The sequence below is a fragment of the Rhea americana genome, unplaced genomic scaffold (genome assembly GCF_003343005.1).
Source record: "Rhea americana isolate MKP2758 unplaced genomic scaffold, rheAme1 scaffold_161, whole genome shotgun sequence".
In the NCBI taxonomy this organism is placed as follows: Eukaryota; Metazoa; Chordata; class Aves; order Rheiformes; family Rheidae; genus Rhea; species Rhea americana.
Genome location: NW_028185717.1, coordinates 2,030,408 through 2,050,257, shown reverse-complemented (window position 1 = coordinate 2,050,257; position 19,850 = coordinate 2,030,408). Strand labels below are relative to the sequence as shown.

General features: G+C 39.9%; 2 protein-coding genes and 1 long non-coding RNA gene across 5 annotated transcripts in view; 2 read left to right on the top strand and 1 right to left on the bottom strand.

Annotated features, from left to right (window-relative positions):
• MALT1 (MALT1 paracaspase) overlaps positions 1-212 on the bottom strand; it is a 40,450-nt gene extending 40,238 nt beyond the window's left edge. The window contains exon 1 of the mRNA XM_085300195.1: positions 158-212. Within this exon, the coding sequence (XP_085156321.1) occupies positions 158-212 (55 nt within the window). The remainder of the gene's footprint in view (positions 1-157) is intronic.
• Positions 213-241: 29 nt separating this feature from the next.
• Positions 242-13,585, top strand: LOC146598532 (uncharacterized). Its single transcript, XR_014895262.1, has 3 exons — positions 242-1,338; positions 7,194-7,264; positions 13,391-13,585. It is a non-coding gene; the product is annotated as an uncharacterized LOC146598532 (long non-coding RNA).
• A 66-nt stretch (positions 13,586-13,651) lies between these two features.
• Positions 13,652-19,850, top strand: part of ALPK2 (alpha kinase 2) — a 55,193-nt gene continuing 48,994 nt past the window's right edge. For all 3 annotated transcript variants that reach the window (XM_085300185.1, XM_085300184.1, XM_085300187.1), the window contains exon 1: positions 13,652-15,132. In XM_085300185.1, the coding sequence (XP_085156311.1) occupies positions 13,723-15,132 (1,410 nt within the window). In that variant the 5' untranslated portion in view covers positions 13,652-13,722. The remainder of the gene's footprint in view (positions 15,133-19,850) is intronic.

Here is a 19,850-nt window from a genome sequence, read left to right as displayed (position 1 = left end):
GGGCCGCGGCAGCGCGGCGTCCCTCACTGACTTTATGGGGCCCAGTGTCTCTGAACAACAAGATACTTAGTAAGACTTAAAGAAATGGCATTCAGCGGCCTTTTCCCCTTCTTGTTAACCAAAACTCTCTTTCTCCCCAGTCAGGACCAGAACCAACCTCTGCGTGGTGAAATGGTGTAGGTAGGGTGGTGGACGTGACTTCCTGATGACATGTCGTCGTCCGCAGCTGCACGTGGTTTAGCTCCCTAGGAGATGGGGCAGGTGCCGCTCACCTGCCTCGGCTGGCAGTCGTGCTCGCTGGGCATCCTCCTAAAACGCCCGAGGGACGAGGTGAATTGCCTCAGCTTGAAGAGGGCTTAGAATTCCAGTTTATTTGGTGGTTATTTTAACCATTATGGTGTGCTATAAAATACAGAYGTCTGCTGCCCTTCCTGAATGAAGGTAGTTGTAGTTGCTGTATTTTTTGCCGATCTTGCCAGTTTTATAGTCCTTGGACTAGGTCCAGAAAACACTGAGAGATACTTCTCAGTTTCTGTTGAGCAGAGATTTAGCTGGACTTTCAGAAGAATAGTCAAGAATAAATTTGGCACAAAACTAGCTTCTGAGTCTTTTCTGGACCCCTCGAGCTCAGGACAATATTTGCAGCTCTTAGTGGTTCCTCCTGTGTGAGAGAGCCCTGGCTTGCTGGGGTAGAGGAGTGGGAATACTCTCTAATACCAGGAGTCATCTAAATATGCATTAGATGAACATAGCCTTTAAGGAATGTGAATGGTTAAGTAAATTGTTGCAGTAATTGTTAAAAGCTAAAAGGAAACCTGTGGTTTCCTCAACCTACTTGTTGGGGGTAATTGTGCAGATTTTCTCCCTGGCRGTAGTACTTTTGTGTGTTTAACTTTAAGCAAGTAAGAAATTCCAAACATGCCTAGCAAAGGAGTTGAGCACTCTTAAGTGTGTTCTTTAACAACCCAGGGCTTTGTTATGAAAACCTAAAACCAACATTTCCTCTCTCCAAGCCCATGAGGAAATTCCCATGGACTTCTRTAGAGGTAGGATATACCCTCTCATTGCTGCCAACTCTCTCTCTATCACTGTCTCTGGCTGAGATTTTCCCGGGAAGAACCATCTGCTCCATGTAATGAAATAGTCTCTGTCAAAAGACAAACCGTTCAGTGATCAGGCTCACTATACTAAGGTCACAACAGCAGAACAACACTGAAACTTCAGCTAGCCTCTTAGCTCTTAAACAAAATGCATAAATTAAATGTCTTTCGTATTGTAACACAGAATCAAACGGCAGGCCTGGCCCACTTCTAGAGCTTGAAGAGTGAACAGTTAAAGGTAAGTGCATGTGTTTATGGTTTCAGCAGTCAAATTATTCATGCTTTTAAAATTACTTGGCTGTTTATGCCTCCTATGTGCAAATAGAATGCATGGTCATAAAAGACAAAGAAATGAAAAAGCATAAGTTATTTTTTCTTAATGCACTACATGTTTATAGTGAGTTTTACTGTTTACGTAACAAAAAATGTGTTCTGTTATTTGTTTCTGCTATCATTTAGTAATTTTTGCTTATCTTGATAGATTTTGTTAATATATTTAGAGTGTTTATGAAATTCCACTAAGTTTCAGTAAGACAAACAGAATTGCAAAAGCCATATGAAAGCCAGCTTCCTTTTTTTTCAAAAAATGTGTAAGTTATACTAGATACTCAGTGATACTCAGTTTGTTCTTTCTAAACATGCATTATGATGCCTAATGGTCAAAATTCCCTCTGTTCCTCAAAATAATCTGATCATTTAGTAGCATGTAGATGATTATGAAGCTAGATGCACAAATTGCTTATGCTGACTCTGTCAGATGCTTGTCAAATGTTAAAAATAGATTAGGATAGATCAGCATTAAGTCTTGTGCTCTGATTGCTTATTTTAATTACTCTATTTTAATCTCTTCATTAGAAACACAGCCAGTCATTTATTCTCCTTAGGTTTAACCAAAGAATCGTAGTTGTGCTTATTTCTTTATACTATAGTGCTGTTTACCATAGGCAATGCGGTAGAGCAAGAGGTTCCAAAAAGCTTGCAACGTCAGAAACTGAGGAACCACAGTGTCTCACAATGCATTAGTCAAGGACATATTTTCCAGACACCCGCTTTTTAAACAGCCAAGACTTCACTCTAGTTTTTCTTATCTGAAGCTTGTTAATACAATAGATTTACAACAACTGTTTCAAATGTTTTGTTAGTTTGATTTCTGATATTACAGGCTTTTGACGAGTATTTTGCAGCAAATGTTTGATTTGATCACAGTGTCTTCAAGGACTGATAGAAGAATAATATGATTGTAGTTATTTGTATTCCAGCATCAGTCAGAACTAATGAGTCAGACAGATCTACTGTGAGATACAGAAACAAACAGAAAACAGTCATTGTAAATCCTTCTGTGTGCATGAGTTCTCACTACTTTTAACCCATCAAATATCAGACTCCACAGTAAACAAACTGCTACATAAATACTTAACATGACCCTAATGTGAATAGAGTTCACAAAGTTATAAGTGAATTCTAGAATTCTGTTTTTTGTTGTCTAGGAGATTTTGACTTGTCTGTGTTTTCTTTTGGAAGAAGGAAAATGTTAAACTTGTGAAATTTGCTACAAAGTGAAAAATCTTTATTGATAGAGGCCTCAGAAAGCTTCTATCAATACCTGTCTTCCCAAATGCAGTACACTTTGGCAGGCTGAAACAGGAGGTGGATGGAATTACGGCATTTATTACAGGAATGTTGTAGAAGACTCCACAGATGCCTTACTTCTTGTATGAAAGTTAAGATACAAATTTGAGAAATGTTTTCAGAGAGAATGTAAAAGGAACTGGTATTAACTTTGGAACATAATTACATTGAAGTAGGAGGCTTAGCTTTCACAGATGAATGGACAACAAGGCGGGTATTGTATGTGCAGTGCCGTAGTTAGTGCTTCTGGAAAGGAAGCAGAAGGTTATTTGAATGATCAGGCCTAGGACAACTTTGTGTCTCTGCCACCCCAGGGTCAGGATTATAAAAATGCAAGCTTTGTTAACACTAATATTTCATGTTATGAAACATTTCCTACTGCAAGTTATTTGCTATTGCAAATTATTGTAAATCTACTTAAGTTATTTCTTCTGCCTTTCAGTTCTTACATGCAGTGCTGGGAATCATCATGGCTGGCAAGAGTTAATTCACTTTCTATCCCTTGGATATGCCTTGTAATGCCTATTCATGAAGAGTACAGTCATTTATTGACAAAAATATGTATAAGCCCTGTTTCCATGAGCACAGTAGTAATAAATAATTACAATGACAAGTCTTCCTGTCGCCAGCATTTTGCCCCAAACTTTCCTCTGTTTATGTCTAGACCAAAGAGCCCTTGCATTTCTCAGTGATTGCCGAAGTACTCATCCCTTGATCATGCAGACTGAGAACCTGGCCAGACTGTGGCTGGCTTCCTTGCTGTCCTACACGTTTGTACTTTCTTCCCTTATCCCATACTTGCCACAGGAAAAAATGGTGTGCATCCAGCACTCATTCCAGCATGATGACAGCACAAGGTTGGGGCTTGGATGGAGATGGGAAGTTCTGCCTTGTACCACAGTTTAGACATTGTTCCTTTTAGAGTTTTCTTGGGATCGTGCTGCTAGTGTTTCAGTGGTTTGGAGATTCATTTCTGCTTTTTGATTTTTTTTCTGTTCCGCTTTTGCTGCCTTCTCTCACTTAAATCAATATAATATTTATAAAATCCCTTTGTCCACAACACCAGTGAGATTTCTGATTGGATCTGTGTGGCATATGATCATTTCCATTCACCATGGACTATTGGATTTGGTCATTAGTGTTTTGTTTTGTTTTGTTTTTCATATTCATCCTCAACGAAGTCTGGTTATATCTACCAGCTTTGTCTGTAGTTAAAATATCTGTAAGTATAACATCTCTAAAAAGGGAGATAGGAAGATGTATCAATGGCCCCTTCTCTACCTGCCTGGGCATACTAAATACATGTAAGGTGTAGCAGGATAATCTAGGGGATTACAATTGTTTTTTCAAACAGTCAAGTCCAAGTCCCAGTGTTTTGCCTGTGAAGTGTGGAAGATCGTAGGGGACTATGCAGGCACTTTGGGCATCTCGGGGCACCAAGTTTCTCAGGATAAACAATGAAGCACAAGCAAATGCTCCAGTGACTTTGTAAATGAAGTCTGACTAACGGAAAAGGGTTAACAGAGAGGACAAGCAGACTGTATTATGTGTGCATCCACATCCCCCTCACGTGCACATATGAGAAACAAGCTTTCTCCTGTGCACATATGTTAGAGTTCTTCCTCAAGCTTATTTGAAGGAACGTAGTTCTGGTTTCCTACCACAGTGATGACATTCAGCACTGCTATGTCTCTCTAGTGCTAAGCTCCTCCTTCCCCCCCAAAAAAAATAAAAAAAAGGGTGAGGGGAGAGGAAGAAGGCAAGCATTCAAGACAGCAGTTGATCCTGATCTGGAAGGTGGTCCCTTGGCCCCATGGATGCAGGTCAGGACTATGCTGTTCCCCAAAGGCAGGTACTTAGGTGATCCAAATCCCGCCTGAGGAAGGGAGTTGGGACAGAGGGGGCCTGCTAACGCTGGCATTGCCGAGCTGCCTGCAGCCCKGCTGGCCTTTGCTCAGCTTTCTCCTCCTGCAGAGGGATGGGAGGCTCCCCAGGGAGCCGTCGCCCATTCCTGCTCGTGAGCAACTGCCAGAGCCTGGATCTCTGAGGCAGGTGAGATGTATCCTGTGGCCCCAGGCCATACCAAGATTTCGGTGAAAGAGACAAGCTACCGCTGTTCCGTGCCATTTGTGGTCTTTGTATTGGGTGATTATTTTTAAAATACTCAGAGGCTTCTTAGAGCATTAGTTGCAGACTCTTCAGAGAGCAACAGTTCTGATTGTTCATGGTGGATGAAAACCTAGAAATGTTTCAGAGGTTTTACCATTACGTAAAAATGTTTCTTTATGCCAAGTAGAATAGTGACAGGTTTGCACCTAGAATTTTCTCTTTGTTCATTCATTGCTGTGCAGATGAAGCTGGGGAGAATTTCAAGTAAGGTAACTACAGCTGTTATGGGGGCACCAGAAATAAGACTTCCTTATACGCAGTTCTGTTCCTTATTTGCATAGTATTGCTTGTTATTAATCATTCTGGTAGAGTGAACTACTCCATGAAGAGAAGCTTCTTGGTTTTGCCATTTAAAACCAGACCTAATATTCTGTCATAAATAATATTTAAATAAAAGCTACATTTAAAAATACTGAATGCATGAAAACTTTTTTTCAAAGAAGGGTCTAAGAGTAGAAATCAAATTTCCTGTGGTCTTAGGTTGTTCTTTCATCTGAGAAGACTCTTAAGCAATTAGAGACCTCATAGAAGGCCCAGAGAAATTGAAGGGAGAAGTTGCACCAGGGTCAATGATAGCAACATTGGCTTGGATTAGACCCTGAAAGATGCCAGTATACATTGTCAATGGGATACAGAAATAACCATAACATATTCATCAAACAGTACTGTTGGTTTGTTCCTGTCTGTGTAAGGTTTATCTTCTTCCAGGGCTCTGCATGTCATTTATGATACGATTTCCAGTACTGCAGCTTAGTGACGCATCTTTTGTCAAACTTTGTTTTAAAACACACTTTATCACTTCTATCAGATTTTGAATTACCTTCGTAATATAAAGAGAAATAATAACATTCAACAGATCTATAAATACTAACCTGCTCAAGTCCCCTTGTTGTACAGGATGGATTTTAATCCAGAACCTATAATGTAACTGACTTCACTGTGGAAAAACTTTTTATCTGTGGTCGGTTTGGCATGTGTTTATCATTATAGCCTCTGTTTCTGTAAAGCAAGCATATCTGAATAGTTTCTTTGAAGCCAGGAGAATTCTCTCCAGGGTAGAGTTAAAACATCTACTTTAGGGTCTAGGCCTAAAACCAAGTTACTCAAGAGAGAGACTTTGGATCAGACTGGTTCTGTAGTCACCTGCTGCGTTTGTTTGTTTGTTTTGATTATAAACTGCTGATGAATGGATTGGCAATTTACGTTTACTCTTACTGCTAGTAGAAAAATAACTGTAATTCTTGGCACTTCATTAAGTAAATATGTGAAAAAGGCAGCAAACACTAGAACCACGTCATTTAATTACTATCAAGAAGAAACTAGTCTACTTCATTTTGCAAAATTAACTTTTGACCCAGAGATAGAGTATATGTTGAGTAATATATTTTGATTTGATGTAATTATAAATGTAGTCATCCAAATTATAATTATGCTTAGATATACCCAAATATATATAATTATCCAAATAATGCTTCTTCCTAGGTAACAAGAAATAAATCACTGAGACATTATTTACATGCAGCATTCTATTAGTAAGTAAATGTACATTGATAATGAAAGAATAATCGAGTGGAAGTATTATTGACTTGGGATTGGACTCTGCAATGGTTTTATGTGCAGCTTAAAATAGTATTTCATTATATACAAAATCATTTGCCTCATGATATTTCATAATAGCTCATGTATTATTTAATATTTCATTTAAGTTTGCTTCATAAAGTTTTAGTAGAAATTATATGAAATTGATTCTTTTCAGCAAAATTTAATTGTAACAGCTTGCTAATTTTTTTCGTCTATTCTGCCTTCCTAGAAGAAGACCTTTCGTACAATTTTAGTTGATAGACTGAGAATTGTTAAACAGTTTCATTCTGGTACTCTTGCATAAACTTTCTGTGCAACTAGGGGAAAATCACACAGTGTCTTAATTCCTTGTTTGTGTAACTGGAATAATTAATTAAATTTCTTCTCGACTCCTCTCTTCAGTTTGTATATTGTTCTCTAACTGTTTTTTTGTAGGCGAGAGCTCTAATAGAGTACAAATAGTAATAAAACCTGTACCTTGCAAAAATATCTTCTATATGCGCAGAAAATAGTAGGCAGATAAAGTAGATCCTTTGTATAAATATTGTTTTCCAAAATAAACAGTTACAGAATTAACTAACAGAACAGACAGTTCTTTCTGTTGTGTAAATTCTGTTTAAGAGAGTCATTATTCATTAATTGCCTCAGAATAGCACAGATGCAACAAAACATATACATCCTGGGCCTAAGCAATTTCATATTTTTTTTTTACAGTATTTGTCATCTTATGAAATGATAGAGGAAGAAAGAAAACAGCTGTATAGAAATAGCAGCCAGTAGAAGAGGTAAAGTGGTTGGATTTCATACTTTCAGAACTGTGTGACACAATTCAGATAGACCCAGGTATATTTCTGAGAAGCTCACCTTACTCTGTCTGCTTTAATTTCCCAGTTAGTACCAGAAAATGATGACATGAGGTTTACTTCTCAGATACCTGGTAATCATCATAGCTGATTTGATAAACCTCTTTGACCTGATGCACTAAGAATGCTATTATCTTTGCATACAGTTGAGAGCTGCGTTTGATTTTGAAAGATACAGCTTCTCAGATGCTCTGTTTTAGAGGGATATGCATGGAACTATTTGGTGATCTATTCTTTCTGAGCAAAATCTACTGTGTAATGCCTGAGCTGACAGTTGTGGTAGGATGAGTATATAGATTATTGGCAAGCTCAGAGTCAGGACAAGCATATGGCAATTACAAGCATGTTATTTAGGTACTAACCTTTGAAAAATATTTTCAGATATATCAGAYCTGGTGTGAAATTGGTCTGAGGAGGCCAAAGTATTAGTGAACTGAAGGATATTTCTTAATATGAAACACAGGAAGAATATCAGTTTCATTCCTTCCCTATGTTTAGCTAAGATAATCTTTTGTGTGGGCTAAGGCAGCTTCCTTCCCGTCCTTTTGCACTGATGTGGGTGTAACGAAGGGCATTTGTAGAAAACCTACAGCCCTATGGAGGTATTTATGCAGTTATGTGGTGGGTTTTAATGTAGCTTGACAATGCTTTCGTTGTCAAAGCGTGTTTACATAGATTATTTGTACTGCAGTACTATACAAGAGTTAGGCATAGATCAGGTGCCCATTGTGCCAGACGACTTGTGAATACACAGAACGTAGAGCTTGTATTTTAAAGATAAGGAGAGGAACAATACATGGATACAGAATGACAGATCATGTGAATGAAGAGGAGGAGCATGTGCATCTGAAAGATGGGAATAAATCCTACTGAAACAAGTTGACATAATAAATAGGTTTACAGATCACTAAAGAAACAAAATAATCATCTTTCCAGTGTTAGTTCCTGTTAAAATCTAGTAGTATTGATTTCTGAATGGTTCTGCTTTACCTTCTTCCAATGATCAGTAGCATACCTGATTTGGGAAGTAGCATCTCCAGTTTCCAGGGCAAGACTTGAGACAAGCAGCCAGAACACCCTTATGCATTTGAAGTCCTCAGCTCTCATCATGTTTTGACCAAGTGTTCTGTGCCTGGTATATTAGGAAATTGAATTTCATTTTCAGTCAATTATTAGTCAATAATCAAAGATAAATTATCATGATAATCCCATTCATCTGTCCTCAGTGAATTTCATTATGCGTTTTCTATCACAAGTTTTCTTTAGGAACTGTGGGTGTGTTATGCCAGGAGTTTTTTTCCCAGTTTCAGTCTAAATTCAGTAATTGAAATTATGATTATATCTAATATCTTCCATTTTCTCCTCAATTTTTTTTTAAAAAAATCACATCTTTTCATTTTGAATGGAAAAAGCATTTATTGCAGTTTTCCTCATGGAAAATAATTTTGCTTTAATTTCCATTGTTTGATGTGCATTTTGCCAGCTCTATCTAATCTAATTTTCATATCAAGAGGTCTGACAGCTCTTTTTCCCTTGATGTCAAAATGCAGCTGAACTAAGATAATGATAACTGTCTAGTATAAATGCTTTGGTAAAGCATATTCATGAGTTCAGTCTGCATTAAAAAAATGTTGCCAAGTCTCTCTCCAGCTGGTAAAATTATCATGCTTTTTAAATAACTTAAACTCTCCGAAAAGAGAAAAGATGCATTTAATCTTCTGAAAGGCAGTGATAAAAGCAGATTTGAAAGAATGCAACAGGAACATTAGATAAATAACTATTAAGAGGAAATGGGTGAATGCTGAGGGTAATTCCATGGCACCATATGAAAATGGATGAGGAAAAGATTAATTTTTACTGCTCCATTCTTCTTCTTAAACATTTATATTTCATGGAATTGAAATAGAAAGAAAAACATAGGTATGCAAGACTGGAGACTGTGGAATCTGATGCCTTTTTTTCTCTAGGCTGTTGTTGCAAGCAAGACTAAACTGACAAAACATGTCACCTCTTTGCTGCCATTTGGCTACCTCTTCTCACACCCACTTCTTCCCTCTATCACGAATGCAGATCTCATCTGCTGTCTTGTGATCCCTCCATATACTCTAGAAGCCCCGTTCTGATTTATCTTGTCTTTCAGGAGTTGCCAAATCCAGTAATCTGATAGAGGCGAGGCTGCCGTAGAGGTTATGGAGTCTTCTTCTCTGGAGATATTCAAAACCCAACTAAACATGGTCTTATTCCTGTCTAACATGCTCTAGGTGACCATGCCTGAGCAGGGGGATTGGACTAGATGATGTCCAGAAGTCCCTTCCAGCCTCAAATCTGCTGTGATGCTGTGCTGCAGCTCTATGCCCCCAGGTCCAACCAGCAGCAAGAATGAGCATGGACTCCCAAAAGGGACACAAAAATAAATGTATACAACACACATGTATGCATGTACATATGCATTCGTGGCTGACCGCACCAACCTGCGTGGGCAGATACACTCAGCGCTTGCACAAACACCGATGGCCTCCACCTGTTCCCCTCTGGTTGATCTGGACAACAGCTTGTTAGTGGGAAATACATGTGTGCAATGTTGATCCCCCCTGTTGCTGGCCTTGAACACCCCCCTGTCTAGCAGCTGTCCCTGGATCCCCACTCTCTCCAGCTAACCCTGAAGCCTACGGCCCACAGCGGCTGCTGATATGGGTCCTCCTCCCCTCCCTCCGATACACAGAGTGGATTCCAAGTAGCTGACCTTGGACATCCAGTCCATCCAACAGCTGCCCAGGATCCCTGGTCTCCCCAGCTGCTGGCACCCGGGCATGTGAGCCCCCAAGGCCCACGGTGCCACTAGAATTGCTGGTACAGCAATTGCCCTTTTGTCCTCAGCTACCTTATGCGCAGACACAAAATCTCATCCACAAACAAATTCAGCTACCATCACTATGCTGACGTCTCGCAGATTTACTTTTTAACTCAATAGATCTCTCTAACGTGTTTTTTGGGGTATTGAGCTCTAAAGGGCTAAAACAGCATTCAGTGAGGGATTAGGTGAACTTCTTCTCTCTTGCTTCCTTAGTTTCTGTGGGGAGAAGCATTGCCATCCCACCGACTACTCTATCTTGTAACCTATGCAACGTCTTTGACCTCTGTAAATCCTCTTACTGAAGCTCTACATATGCTGTGTTTTTTTCCATGACATCTAAACATACAGAAAAGCTTTAATGGTGACTTAAAATCTGCAGTTTTGACAAAAGTGTTCTTAATACATTCCTGCTCATAAGCTGTTAAAGGTACGGTAGGAATTGTTTCCTAGTGTATCACTTTGGTCACGTCTTCTCACAGAATGGGTAAGTTGGGAAGGGACCTCTGGTGATGGTCTAGTCCAACCCCCTGCTCAAAGCAGAGTCAACCACTGCAGATTACTCTGGGCTGTACCCTGTAGGGATCTGAGTATCTCCAAGAGAAAAGATCTCCAGTTTCCGTTCATTTCTGCATCAAGGGTAAACTAGCTCTCTTGCTCTTAAAGCTCTCTCGTTGTCAATGATCTTTCTACCTTCATCTCTTACTCAGTAGCTGGTGGGGTGCCTATAGCCTCCGATAAGCCAAAGCAGCTGTCACTGCCTGTCAGGTCATACTTCAAGTGCCTTTATGATTTCTTCAGTGCTCCTCTTCAGACCTGGAAGAGGCTTTTTACAGACGTTCAGATCTCTCATTGAGATCTTCCTTTGCAGTCAGGCCTACAAATACTAAATGTCAAACTGCCACTATGCTAGAGCTTGCAACAGCTATTTTTTATTTCCTTGTATTCTCTTCATCTGTCTACTCATTTGTTGTCTTGTATCAGATTGCAAAGTCTCTGGTACAGGGACCATCTTTTAATTTGTGTTTGAAAATACTAGCACAGTGGAACACTGCTCCATGTTAGCAAGCAATACTGTAAAATAAAATATTAAGTTTAGGAAGGAGGATGTATTCTGAGTCACGAAGCTGTAAAACTATTTGGCTCAGCTTTAAAAAATTTAGAAAACAAAAAGCAGTCAAATTGTCAACACACTTTGGACATCAACCAGCGATACTGTGTTGTGAGTTACATGAGATGGGCAATGGTGCTCTGTTCAGGTTCTGATTTAAGTCTGTCATCATCATCTCCTGTCCTCCTCATATGTTGTATGTGGTGTATTCACCTCCTCTGCTTCTCGTTCCTAGTTAATCTGCGCATCACAGGAGAAAGAACAGAGCCTCCATCATTTTTGGAGTGTTGTATGTTGGGGATTTTAACATTTCAGATAAATACCTGTATCTCTAGCTGGCCTTTTCCCAGCTTTACACCCTGCTTTATGCTCGTATGGATCTGTGAAACACTCAAAAAGAATATATTACATACAGATCTGGATAAAATTAAACTTAGCTTTATAAAAATTACTTTGAATTCCTATAGTATTTACTAGGGAATTAAATGCCTTTTGAGCAGTTTTAGAAATGTGCTGCAGAAACTATTAGCTTCTCTGTAACATTATCAAAGAATCTGCAGGACAGTCAATGCTCTGCTAAATACGTTAAGGGCTTTTTTCCATAAAGAGTATACTGGTTCCCTTGCATAAGGTAACCATGTGGAAAAGGTGTTTGTGTCAGGGTTTGTCCCAAGGAAATGAAAATAGACCCAGCTGCTTTGTGCTGTTTACATGAGAGGCGGATTCCAAACAAGCCCGTACAAGCGCCTTGCTATCTAGCCATTCAGCTTTAATCTGGCTCCGCGCGTGTTTTCTTACTAAGTGTCTTTGATCAGTGTCTGCAGTGGGCTGTGGCACAGCTGGCTGCTGGCAGCTCTAATATCTGCTCTGCTTGAGGCTCTGCAGGAAGCAGAGTGGTACTGAGTGCTAGAAAGAGTATCAGGAAAGGCTGCTGTACTAGGATACTAGACGGCTTGGGATCCTGCAGCCAGGGGAGATATGTTAATCAAGAAAAGGGTCACAGTAGGAGAAGTAGAGGGAAGGGAAAGGAGAATGAGGAGAAGTACCTTTACACAGCTTCATGAGATTAGCAGGGCAGCAAGGATTTTTTTCTGCTATTTTTCATGCCATACAAGTTCTATGAATAAATACAGGACATTATTTTTAAGAATTGTTAATCTGGTGTCTTTTGTGACACCAAATGTACTTGAAACTGAGTTCTGCTACTTTATTTTTCCCTGATGGGTGAATCCCTGGATTGTATTGTGATTAGCAGGGATACTCTGAAATGAAGAATGACCCAAAGGGCCTCTAGTAGTATACAGAGGCAGAGCCCAAGGTATCTGAAATCCTAAGATTTGGAGATTTTTTAGAAAGCAAAAATTTTTTAGAAAAAGAAAAGAGTTAGAAGAGCTTCCGTATTTCTTCATGTTCAGCTGATGGAAGGCTTTTGGTATGTTTAAGTTTGTTTTACAAAAACTTCTGCTTTGCAGCACCATTTTGCTACTGCACAACTGTTGGAAAGTAAGACGTATATGAAGGGGAAACAGGAACTGGCCAGCCTCATTCCATTGTTCTCTCTCCACGGAAATGGCAAACATCAGGCCAAAATACAGCAGTTACTTTTAACAAAGATAGCCCCATAAAATTTACTCCCCCCTTGCCAACTGATTGTTCCATGTATTACTACAGACAGATTTTTGGAATGTTTCTGAGCTGCAGATTCAAAAAGTAGCCTACTATTGTGCCACAGTGACTATCAAAATAGCAGGTGCTTGGTACCTGTAGAAGTAATGCACATTTACATGAGTCTGCAGATTTCTTTCTGCAGTTAGGTATGGTTAAATGAGATGCATTTTCTTTGCTGCTAAGTGCACATGCAGGCATGCATAAGAACTTGTTTTCCCAGAAAAAATCTCTCTGGACAACTACAATGTGTTCCCACTAAGTGGCTCTGTATAGATAGCAGGCTTTCTAGTTACTGCTGATAAATGTTCATCATTTTAAATATTTATTTTTTTTTAGTTCTTGCAACTGTATGTCAACTTGTTATCTTTTAGAAAATAGTAAACCCATTTTTTAAAGTTCAGTTTTCTTTTATTTGCAGGTGTACAGAGCAGGATGCTGTACTTTATTGGACAATATGCAGAAACCCTTTGGCAGCTACAATGACCCACTGTACAGCATTCATTGAAATGGAAAGAGATACAAAATTCAAAATTTTCCAAAAGTTGGTTGCTGACCTAAGTGACAGTGTGGGAAACTTCAGAGCAAAATGAGCAGAATGAGACATGTTTTGCACGATGCAAGAGTCACCCCTATGAGGGTTACTCCATCTTAATTTCACCAGATTCTGACCCTTCAAAAAGCAGTGATTTATTGCTTGAGAAGATTAGAAAACCAGAAGTATTTTCCTCATGTGAGAAATCCTATGGAAATATGCCTAACATGGATAACAATAGGGATGTAAGAAACATATTTAAAACCCAGGAAAATACTTCCTGTCTAAGAGATGTGTCAGAGAATGGTGGTGATCTAATACATTTTAACACAACAGTTAGTGTCGCTGCTGGAAAAGCAACGAAATACTGCAGCAGACAGGTGCATTCCAGCCCCACAGATCTGATCACTTACCACACTGACAACTGTTGCCTTAACACAGAAGACACTTTTTCTAGTCAGTCTGTGGAAGTTGCCCTCACATGTGAGAACAAAGAGCAGGGTAAACCTCTAACCATGAATACTCTGTTCAATGAGCAGGCAGATATTCCTGTAGTAAATCACCATTATTTTGTAAAAGAAGATTCTGAAAATTCTGGCACTCTTCTGGAGAGTCATCCAAAGAAAAGTCTAAGCATAAATGATGACTCTTCTAATGACGACCTAGGGCATTTTGAATGTTCAGATGTGCTGACAATCCATGAAAATGAAATCTGGGAAAAGAAATTGCAGTTTTTATTAGAAAGTGATGATGAAGATGATTTAAAACTGAGTAAGGATTGTGATGGGTGTGCTTACTTCCTCAGTGAAATGCCTTGTCTGTTTCAAGTGTCAGATAACACTGTGCCTATGGATACCACCATTGGCTTCTGTGGTCATCACTCAAAATTCAAAGGAGTAAATGTAAGGAGAGATCCCTCTACCAGCCAGTCAACTTTGCAGTCAGAGATGACTCTCACTGTTGGACACCACCAAGATAAAACTACCAGTCGCCAAGATAAAACTACCAGTTTGAAAGACAAAGAGAAGTATAAACTGCCTGTTGCTTCTACAGCCATTGGAAATGACTATCCCAGAATTGAAGAAGAAAGTAATGGAAGTGGCCACTCAGCTGCAGATTTCTCAGTTGACAAATCACAGGACGTGGATAATGTACTTGCAAAGGCGGACTCCTCTACTAGTCATATAGGTGCTTCTTTGACAGATCAGGCTTCAGCGATAATGTCAGAAAATAATATGGACAAAGACTTACCAGGTGACAGCTCATTGCAACTAGAGGAGGGAAGAAGAAATTTGTCAGAGGAAAAGTCAAGGCTTGCTGTCTGTACCTTAGCAGAAAATCTAAGAAGAAACCTTTTAAAATTATTAAACCCTAAGGAGCTTTGCAGATATGTAAGTAATATAGGACAATCTTTTCAGACTGCAGCTGAGGTTGGACAATCCAGTACTCTGTTTCCCTGTCAGGATGGTGTCATTTCAACACAAATCCATGAGGAGACAGAAAGCCTGCAAATGCAGGCTGGTTTGTGTCAAACACAAGAGGCAGATAAAGACCGTCATTGGGAATGGAAAAGGACTTGGGGCCTGTCGGAACAAAATCAGGTGCCAGATGAAAGTGTCTCACAAAGGGTAAGTACAGTGTTTATCATTTAATAGAAAGAGCTGTTCTGCTGATTTGAATGCACTTTATTCCTGTTTGTGACAAAATAATGTACGATGTAAATTACTTCGAAAGATACTATTCATGCACTTCTGAATGACAGCTACTGCTGGGAAGGAAATCTGGTTTTGAAAAAGGACCAAATAAACCATAAGCTGTTCTAATTATAGAGTGAGGCTGATAATAGTAAGAGGCACTAATGGGACTCTGGACAGCTGGATAGGGAAATCTGATATTTAGGCTACTGCATAGGTTTTATCCAAGGAATGTCTCTACCAACCCAGAAAGTTTCTCAAATTCCTATTGTGAGCAGAGAATATTTTGATTTACTTTCTTTTCAGTTGATACTCAGAAAAACAAATTGTCATCCACTTATGCTACTGGAAATATAAAATAAATCAAGAGAAGTTTGCTCTGAATTTACACCAAGAAGGGGAATTCGATCCAGAGAGCTCATGTTAGAGAAGTGAGCAGAGTATTGCTTTTTTAAAAATAAAACAATGGAAGATTCAGATATTCCAAATAAAATGTAAAAATAGTTAAAAATCAAACCCAACGTGATATTCTCCTCATATTTGTGTTATTTTATGCTGTTGGCCAGGAAATCAGCTAGGGAAATCAATACATTTGCAGTGACTGATATGATGCTACACCAGTTTGCATAAGCAGGAGAAGTGGATCATACTTTTTATTTCACATAGTAAAGAGAGAATATATATTAAAGAATATTAAGTCATGAATAATCTTATTCTTTATAATCCACTTAATGCAGAATGCACAGAAAAAATATTTATGAGAAATAGGCACACATTTTTTTCCATTTCCATGTGCTTTTCTTCATCTGTATTATTTAATGAAAAATATCTCCCTGATCTGAATAACAGTCTAACTTTGAATCTGATCACTGGGGTGTTTTAAGCAATCAAAAATTATTGAATTCTTCTGCCTGAAAAGCACACATAGGGCTTGCCTCATATTCTGGCCTTTCTCCATTTTTATAGTACATAAAATCCCAGTCACATTTTAGCAGTACATCATGTTCTTGTGATGTGACTTATGGAAGTTCTGCCTGTACGTGAGGGGGAATTTCTTCCCTGTGAGAGTGACGGAGCCCTGGCCCAGGTTGCCCAGAGAGGTTGTGGAGTCTCCTTCTCTGGAGATCTCCAAGGCCCGCCTGGATGCAACCCTGTCTACCATGCTGTAGGTGACCRTGCTGAGCAGGGAGGTTGGACTAGATGATCTCCAGAGGTCCCTGCCAACCTTACTGATTCTGTGATTCTGTGTAGAATACCTCCTATTGAAATTAGCCTACTGAGAATTTCTTGACAGTATATATTACCATGGTTTGCATGAGGCATTTTTGCATTTTTTTCTCCAACTACAGTAAAGTAATTTCAATCCCAGGACCCTATTAGCCAAAAGCAGCTACAGTAGGTTACTATGAGTGCCCTGGCCAAATTTCAGCTTGGCTAGGCTTGCTAGCTGCAATCTGTATGTGTGTCCATGTTCAGCATTTTGTTACAGTAGGTAACAAATAAATAGAAAAAAACTCAGTATATAGAAAAATGCTAGAGATGAGAATGAACCAAAGTCATGTTTTTAAGCACTCATGAATGAGGATGAAATTTAGGTCTAAGTTCAAAATTATGTGATCATAAAAATGAGCCAACAGAAGTATCACATCCAGAAACTACTGTTTGTAGCACAAGGAAAACGTGGGCAACTCCTCACCACTTCAGTCCCATATAGTGAGCCAGAAACTCCTCATCAATCTCCTAGTGTAACCTAAGAAGGGCAATAAAGAATCAACCTTGTAATGCTACACACAAGCTTACGTAAAACTGCACTGCGGTGTTAGCTGGAGCCCAGCAGCTGGGACAGCTCTGCCAGAGCAGGGTGCGGAGCTCACAGAGAAAAACACCRCTCACCCCTTTTGACAAGTTTTGTGTATGCCCTGTCTGTGTGGTGGATCAGGTCTGCTGGGGAGTGTGTAGCAGCCACAGAACCGCGGTGCTAATTGCTCAGGGATTTACACTTCCTTTTCTCCCCATTCCCTTTTTGCCAAGTTGCCTCTAACTGGAACAGCCTTTGCCGTCTGTCTGTGCAGCAACTGCTGTTCTGCTCTTCTTTCCATCAGACAGGCAAGGTGGAGGTTCTTGACTCCTCCCATGACCTCAAGGTCTAGCTCTACTGACATTTTGTATTTATTTAATATTTCAAAGAAGCTTAATTAGTAATTGGTTATAAAAGCCGACTGTGCTAGCTGTGGTGTCACATACTGTATAGAGAGCCAGGAGGTCCAGTGTTCAGCCAGTAGCCCCAGCACAGAATAGTGCTGGTGTCATTCCTGAATTGCAGAACCCATTTTCAGGGCCTGTCAAATGTCAGCAATGTTCACAGAATCGCAGAAGGGTTGAGGTTGGAAGGGATCTCTGGAGATCATCTAGTCCAGCCTCCCTGCTCAAGCAGGGTCACCTAGAGCATGTTAGACAGGATCACGTCTGGGCAGGTTTTGAGTATCTCCAGAGATGGAGACTTTACAACCTCTCTGGGCAGCCTGCCCCAGCGCTCTGTCACTCTCACAGTGACGAAGTTTTTCCTCATGTTCAGATGGAGCTTCCTGCGCTTCCATTTGTGCCCGTTGCCTCTTGTCCTGTTGCTGGGCACCACTGAAAAGAGTCTGGCCCCATCCTCTTGACACTCTCCCTTCAGGTATTTGTAGACATTGATAAATCCCCCCTCAGTCTTCTCTTCCCCAGGTTAGTGAAGTCCTGCTGGAACTGACAGGTTCAAAGGGTTCCTGGGGCATAAGCAAAATACATATCATTTGGACTGAATGCCCCAAGAAGAATGGCATGTGCTATCTGCCTGTTTCTAAAGCATTTTTCCTATTCATTTTTCCTGTCCCCTGTTCATCCTTTCAGAAGATCCCCTGTATTCATTATTTTGTTCTCACTGAAGTCCAGAACAGTCTGTTCTCATAAAATGTGAGTGATATTTGGTTTTACCTTCCTCACATAAGTTTACATCATTTCAGTTTTTACATCAGCTTATTTTAAACTTTATTTTACAGAAGGGAGAGAAGTAGGACTGACACAGATCATCCAAGTAATTGGGTAATCTTGTTATGAACAGAAAGTATTTTGCTCAGCACGTCCTACCTCTGCTTTGTCAGATTCCAGCATAGCCAAAATGTCAAGAATTGCGTAGGCCAATGAAGCTTTTGCCTGTGGGGCCGGTGTCTCTGTTCAATATGTGATGAGGGTAACTGTCTGAACATTCATGTGGGATGTCCTAGAAACTGCCACATATAATGGAAAACTGCAGTTTAGAGTGTTTCACCGTTGGGGCACTGTGAAGTGCTCCCTGCTCTGCAGTTAATACAGAAATGCAGGTGCTGGTCCTGTGGTGCTACACTCCAACGCCGTGACGAGGGAGAGCGCGTGTGCTGGGAGCAAAAAGCAGATAGGCTGGGGGGAAAAGGTGGAAAGGGAAGAGAGGAGGGAGGACTTAGGTTACACGGTGAAAGAAGAGTAGAAGGAAGCTGTTAGAAGGGTGTCAGTACAGCTGTGATGGGTTGACTCTGCCCATGAGGAATCCGACTGACGCCCAGCAAATGGTTTCATACAGGCCAGTGAACAGCTCTCAGATGAGAACTGATTTAATGGCTGGGTATGAATGCAAAATGAGTGGGGACTTCTGTCCCGAAACAATTGTAAGTAAAAATTACTGTGCATACCCAACACACCATTTTCTATCAGCTTATAGTTGTTTGTTTTTTCATTTGAGTTTTATTAAAGCACATATCTGTCTCTTGTCATTTGAGTGAATAATAGCTGGAAAACATGCAGGTTTTATGGTTACCTGAGATCAAAACCAAGTCACCTATAGTTCTTAATGTATTCTTGCTCTCTTTGCCTTTGTTCACTTCCGGTTCTTTTCCAAAATCTCCAAATCCTCCAGCTTTGAGTCTTAGTAGAAATTAGGTCTCTCATTTCTCAGAAGTATGTCACTTCATTGGAAGATTTTGTACTCTGTATATAATTCTTCAGTAGTCCTTGGGTGCAAAATATCTCTCTGTTCAGTGGTTAGAATGCTTTGGTTCTGAATAGTGTATCCATACCGTGTGCAGGAGAATTTGAGAGGCTATACCTCATGCTTTCTAACAGGCTGGAGTAGTTAGTTCATTCCCTTGAAAAGGGGTGGTGGTGGCTCACTGCTTTGCTCTGACTCTGAGAAGAGGTGGACATTCTCAGATGAATGTTTTCCTGACTCATTCTGCAGGATCTACATGAGGGCTGCCAGAGACCATCGCTTTTTGCTCACCTGCATTACATAGTTGGCTCCAATCTTTCCTGGGACAGACACAAAACACATAGGAAAATTCTGACCCAGCTTGCAGCATAGACCCATCACAGCTGTGCATGGTCAGCTAATTGCTCTATGTTGTTTTTGAAGGCAGAGAGCTCAGCTTTCTGTCCTTAAAATATTATAGTTCTTCTTGAACTTTTTCTGCCTATTCAGCAGAAATTTTAGTAAACTTTTGCAGGATAAAGTGTGTCTTTTCTCATGTCTTTTCTTTCACCTGTTTGGAGCACCTATACTGACATATTGCTGTTCAAACTTAACTCCATTTCAATATTTTGTCTGTAATTATATCAGTTATATCAGTTTATTATTCTAATAA